This window comes from Aptenodytes forsteri, unplaced genomic scaffold (assembly GCF_000699145.1).
Source record: "Aptenodytes forsteri isolate BGI_AS27 unplaced genomic scaffold, ASM69914v1 Scaffold75, whole genome shotgun sequence".
Lineage (NCBI taxonomy): Eukaryota > Metazoa > Chordata > Aves > Sphenisciformes > Spheniscidae > Aptenodytes > Aptenodytes forsteri.
Genome location: NW_008794171.1, coordinates 2,080,243 through 2,086,300, shown reverse-complemented (window position 1 = coordinate 2,086,300; position 6,058 = coordinate 2,080,243). Strand labels below are relative to the sequence as shown.

The 6,058-nt window shown below is 40.6% G+C and overlaps 1 protein-coding gene across 1 annotated transcript in view; it reads left to right on the top strand.

Moving 5' to 3' along the window:
• Positions 1-144: 144 nt before the first annotated feature.
• The window catches only part of CEP295 (centrosomal protein 295), a 48,048-nt gene continuing 42,134 nt past the window's right edge, over positions 145-6,058 (top strand). The window contains exons 1-5 of the mRNA XM_019472832.1: positions 145-172; positions 1,999-2,132; positions 3,302-3,502; positions 4,669-4,793; positions 5,670-5,763. Coding sequence (XP_019328377.1) covers positions 2,025-2,132; positions 3,302-3,502; positions 4,669-4,793; positions 5,670-5,763 — 528 coding nt within the window. The 5' untranslated portion in view covers positions 145-172; positions 1,999-2,024. The remainder of the gene's footprint in view (positions 173-1,998; positions 2,133-3,301; positions 3,503-4,668; positions 4,794-5,669; positions 5,764-6,058) is intronic.

Genomic DNA, 6,058 nt, shown 5'->3' with positions numbered 1-6,058 from the left:
GGCAGCGCTCAGAGTGCGAAGAGGGCGAGTCCCGCCGTGGCGTTTGGTTTCCCGCTGCGCCCGCAGTCATTGGCCGCTCGGGGTGAGCGTTGGAAGTGACGCAGCAGGAGGAGGCAGCCGTTGGCGGCGACGGCGGCTGGGAGGGCCCAGTTGGCGGCGGGAGAAGCGGCGGGTAGGTGTGGGCAGCCCCGCCGTGGGGTCCTTCCCTTCCCCCCTCTTCTCCCCTCTTCTCCCGCCTTCCCCCCTTTCCCTGCTTTCCCCCCTTTCCCCGTTCTCGCCTGGGGCTGGGCAGGGCGTGCTTTCCTTTCTCTTCCCTCCGCATTGTCCCTCCTCAGCTGGCGCTGGTCGAGCTGCCATCGGCCGCGGCCCCGGTGGCGGCTCCCGATGACTGATCGGAAGCTGCCCGAGCGGGCCCGGGGCCTCCTGGGCAGAGGTGGCTGGCGGTGGGGCTCTTCCTGGGGGCCTGCGTGTGCTCCTGCGTGCTCCATCCTCCTCACTGCCCCCGAGGCGGCCGCGCCCCGAGCCACCCGCCTCAGGTCTGAGCCCCCGGCCGGTGCGCTGCGCTTGTCGTTACCTTTTAACTCTGCTGCTGCTCTCTCCGGCTCTGGAGAAGTGCTTTTTGGTAGCTGTCCTGGGCAGGATGGTAAGAGGTGTTAACGTTGCTTACAAGAACCTCTGTAGTGCAGTGTTCCCGGGGAAGGCTGGCTTAGTTTCGACTGCCGTGTATTTACCGATTGCTTTGTACTGCGGCTGAATCTGTGCAAATGTTGACGGCTTTACTGTGGCGTTTGCGTCACCTGCTTTTGCTCTTATCCTTTAAGTGTTAGATCTAGACGTTTATTGTTCATTTGGGGGGGGGGGGGAGGTACTCATTTGCTCCGTAATTATGCGTATTGATAAACTTCTGTTTCGTACCTCATGAGCTGAATAAGGGAAGGCTAGCAGGAACCATGATATTCTGTCCCTGTTTACCCTGTAATGAACTTGGGATTCATTGGCTTAATAACCCTGCATCAAAAGTATGCATAATTATTTCGTTTTTACACCTCACCTGACTTCTTTAGAGTTTTGTTATTTTTTTTTTTATTTATGATACTGAAAAGAAATCTTTTCAGGTGTAACATGTTGGTTAAATTGTTAGTGCTACGTGAATAGTTCACTGGTAATAAGCTTTTCATTTCTAGAACTAAACAGTGACTTTTGAAAGTCTTTGTTGGTTTGTTTGGGGAGAGAATTTTCAGGGATACAAATATTTAAAGATCAAATAAAGATTGGGGGGGAGGGCAGTTTTGGACTAGGCTGCATATCAGGCTGAAAAAGTCTTTTTTTTGCTGTGCAGATGAAAATTATAATTGTGAGGAAAATGGGAAATGATCTGTAGAACCAGCAGATCCTGGTTCCACAGTAAAACCAACAGGGAAATATCCTTTGAAATGGCTGCTTAAGAGAACTCAAATAAAAAATTCTCAGTGAGCAATTTTAGTGTTCTAGTGAAACACTTGGCTTGCACACTGTTGTTGGAGTTTCACAGTCTTCAAGGCAGAAAACCTTGGACTGCAGTCAAAAATGTTAACAAACTCAGTATCTTATATCTTATAATTGTTATGAGAATATTTCAGTACAAATCACCTAAGTGACCAGCCTGCTTTACTGAGTGATGTGGTTTTCAGTGGGTTTTTTTATTTATCTTCCCAGGAGCGGAATGGTGTTCGCCATTCACTTTGCAGATGTGCCTAGCTGGTGCACAGTGTAGAATATGAATGTAATAGTGTTGCAGAGTTTGCTACATAACATAACAGTTCAAAAGCAGTGCATTTTGTGACTGTGACAAAGACAGTGCCAATGTTGTTACGTGCAATTGGAACAGATGTGGACAGTTATAGCTCACACTCCTAGATACCATGATAGATTTGTAAGGTTATGGCAATATCTGGTTTTTATACTTGATTTACCTGTATCATTTATGCACAATTTCTGTTTTTCTTGTTGTTCTCATAGAAGTTGATTATTCAGCGTTTCCAAAGATGAAGAGGAAAGTTGCAAAAGTTGGGAAATTGAGGCTTAGTCCTAATGAAGAAACCATGCTTCTAAAAGAAGAATATGAAAGAAGAAGAAAACTGAGGCTACAACAAGTATGCCTGCATTTTTGCATGTTGTGTATTTCATTTAATGATGTAACAAATAATTTAGGAAAATTAACTGAAAAATTTATTTCATGTAAACTAAATTTCAGAGTCATAATATTGTATATTAGTTTTGTATTTAGTTTGTGAATTATTTTCCTTTTCTCATGTTTATTTACTACTAAGTGCGTATTTTGCTTGTGATACCTTCTCTGTTAGATTCACTTTGAATCTCTTTTCACAGAATCTCTTCCCTGCCAGCTTCCTGCTATCTACCATTTTTATTCGGCCATGAATATGCAGTTGTCTCTCATCTGCTGATGTGTCACTTGTGTAAGAATTCAAACCTCTTACAGTGTTCCGGGTGTTTTCACAGTGATCATGCAGAAGAAATAAGACAACTACTGCTAATACAGAACTTCACAGCTTTCCACTAGACGAACTGAATTTGCTACAATATGTCATAGCACGAAATGCTTTAAGTACTGCTCCTTTTAGAATGTCTGAGTACCTTTATGTTCTTCAGAACATGTCTGTTGATCATCTCATCTTTCTTCCATTTCTGTTCTGCTGTCCTGCTGTTAGAACACAGGGCTACTTCTCCATTTCTCTTCTTACTCTTTCCTTAGCCTTCCTCTGCTTTGTCCTACACAAGCTGTTCAGGTCTTTCACATCTTCCAAAAAATACGCATCTTCAATACGTTTACCACATACTAATCTTTCACCCCTCTTGGGCTTTTTTCTTGATATGCTTTTCTCTTTAGCAAACAGAGTTTTACTGACAAAGCGGAAAACAAAAACTTAGTAAACAGACTTTATCAGTATTGTTGCTGATTGTCTTTAAACCATGTTGCATTGTAATAGGAGTGTTTAATAAATTATTGTGTTGTATTTTTGGAGGGAAGGATATTCCAAGCAGTTTTTGGATTTTGTTTATCGGTTTTATGTTGCTCTTTGGACTTTAACTGAAACATTTAACTAAGATTACATTTATTATTTAAATATTAGTTTTGGAAAAAGGTAACGGCAACTTCAAAGCATTTTCTGGACAGATTGTTAATGGAATAGTAGATGGCATGGAAAGCTGAAAGGAGGATAGAGTATATTGTGGAAAGACTTGCTGCAGAAATAGTGTGCTTTTTTAAGTTGCTGACAAAACATAAATGCTATTTCTACAGGTTAGAGAGCAGCAGAAGTATATCGCCTTGCAGATAAGACAGAAAGTAAAGCAGAGGAGAGAAGAACAACTACATCAGTTAGAGGAGGCACTGAGAGCTGAATGGCAGAAAGCACAGGATCAAAAGATGAAAGCCTTAGAAAAGCTGTATTTATCAAGCTTAAGAGCGATTGGTGAGGGTCACCGACAAGCCAAGGAGCATGTAAGTAAAACAGCTTAATATTGTTGTCAGAGAAATTCTTGATGTTCTAGAAATACCAAGATTGCTGTTTGGTTTTTTATATTCTTGATCTTGCAGTCCTTATACCTAAACCAGCAATTTTTTAAGAATGGAAACTTCTTAGAAATGTTTATGTACTTTTTTTGCAGATATCTTTCCACAAGACCAGGTTTAAATGGTCTAGCAGGCCCATCTGCTCAGGCTTTTGCTGTGCAAACAAAGTTATTTTGTTTATGTTAGATTGTACACATACATGATAGTGTATGTTTGTACTTGACTAAATTGCATATGGTGAATCATTCTCAAGTATGCCAGTAATATAGTAACTTTTTTTCTCTATCGTGTAACAGTATCTTTTCTATGGTTAGGAAAATACACTTTATTTTTTTTCCTCAGTGTTCAAGTGACATGGAAAGTCTTGGTAAGGGCTTCAGAGGCCCTTGTCTAGACTGCAAACTGGTGTTTCTTCTTAATTCTGCACCTATAAACTATTTTCACTTTCTTTAAAATCCTGTAACTTGTGTAGGCTCTCTTTGAGAGATCACTGAGGTTGTTGGGTAGAAATTGTCCATAGATTTGATTGTGAACCAGGCTTATAGAAATCAGCGGTGCCACAGATTTCTTGCAAGAATTTTGCAGACTAGCTTACTTCCTGAATTAGTCAGGCTTTTTAACCCAAGTAAAATAGCATTATACGTTTCCATATCTCAGTGTCTCTAAATCAACTTCTTTGTAAAGTCCTGTCCGATGCTAGGATGGATGAGTTCTTGGAAAAACTGTGGTACCAATGCCATAGGAACAGAGAACTAATCATAAAGAAATGTTTCTGTTGATACACGATTGTTGTAACTAATGACTGAAAGGTAGTAACATGCTTTCTCTGTACAGTTTAGTTAGCATTTGCTAAAATGTGTAAGTATATTTACATTACCCTCTTTATCAAAGAGATGCAGAGGGAAGCTAAGGTTTCCACATCAATATTTGGTTACATTGGCTGAGGAATGTGGCAAATTTGCTGCTGTTGGTGGTAGAGAAGAAGAGAGTAAAGAAGATGGCAGAGAAGGAAGAGTTAATTTGAAATATCACACTCATAGTATAAGAAGTGAGTAAAATCCTGTATTAAGTGCTTGCAATATTTTATTGTTAAGGAACCTGACTTAGAAGCTCTGGCAAAGCAAGCAGAGGAAAGGAAACAAAGAGCGGAGAAGAGACATAGGAAAGCCCTGAAAGAGCAGAAGTACCAAAAAGAAAAATTACTTCGTGAGCAAGCCCGGTATGCAATAGTTACCTAGTTTTATTAAGCACAGAATGCATTTTACAATGTCACAAGGTGAAAGGCAAAAATCTTGATGCTTCTTGCTCGGAGCTTTTTTAATGTTGAAATTTTATGGGTTAGAGAATTAATGCTCGTGGACAAAGCTTGTGAATTTTGATAAGAACTGTAGTTTTAAAACCAAGACAAAAATGTCAAGTATATGAGCTGGCCTTATAGACTCCCAATGAGTGGGGGGCCTTTCATCTCTATATCGCTATTTTCAGTCTAGGTTGTTGGCTGACAGCTATTCAGTGACATATGAAATGATGTGTTCTCAGGCCGGTTCCTGATGGAGAGTTATCCACTTGAAAAAAGGACCTATTGCATTTGTCATGGTCTTCCTTGGCGTTCTTGTTTTTTCTTAAGCAGATTGGACCAAACTTGAGCTGGCATGAAAAATGAGCTGTGTACTCTTGGGGATAGTTGTGCTTGAGTAGAGCTGAGACCTATTGATCAAATACTTAGTTTTGTCCACGCTTGAGCAATTAAAATATGTTGAAGTGATGCGGTGCTTTCTGAAAACTTAAGTGAAAAGCAGGGATTTTGCTTTGTTCTTTAGAAGCTTGTGTGTATTAAGTTTTGCATTACTTCAAGAAATTAATTTTCCAGTGCTGCCTTCCAGCATAAGTTCTGTTAACTTTTTAGTGTGCTTGCCCATCCCTATCTCCCAAGCGTTCAATTCAGGTACATCTGAATCTGTTTATTTTTAGGTTCGCCTTTTATTTTGCACAGTGCTGTCATTGTTGCTTGAATAATTTTCCTTCTCTCTTCTCTTTTGTGTGTTTTTTGGGTTTGGGGTTTTTTGTGTGTGTGTTTTTGTTTTTTCCCCCCAAGACTAACAAATGCACGTAAACATGCTCTGGAAGTAGAAAGACAAAGAGCAGCCAGAGTTGCAAGCCTGCCACCTCCTCCGCCACGTCCTCTTGAGGTATGTATCCATGATGCGATAGTGATCATAATTTCAGGGTACCATATAATGTAATGATTTATTTGTTGGTCTGACTCCTCACCACAGGATATCCAAAATTGCTCTTTGCATACTATAAGGAGAGTGGTTCAGCAAAAATCAAGAAAATTAATGAATTATGTATTAGCAGACTTAGAATCATAGAATCATTAAGGTTGGAAAAGACCTCTCAGATCATCGAGTCCAACCGTTGACCCAACACCACCATGCCCACTAAACCATGTCCCTAAGCGCCGCATCTACACGTCTTTTAAAT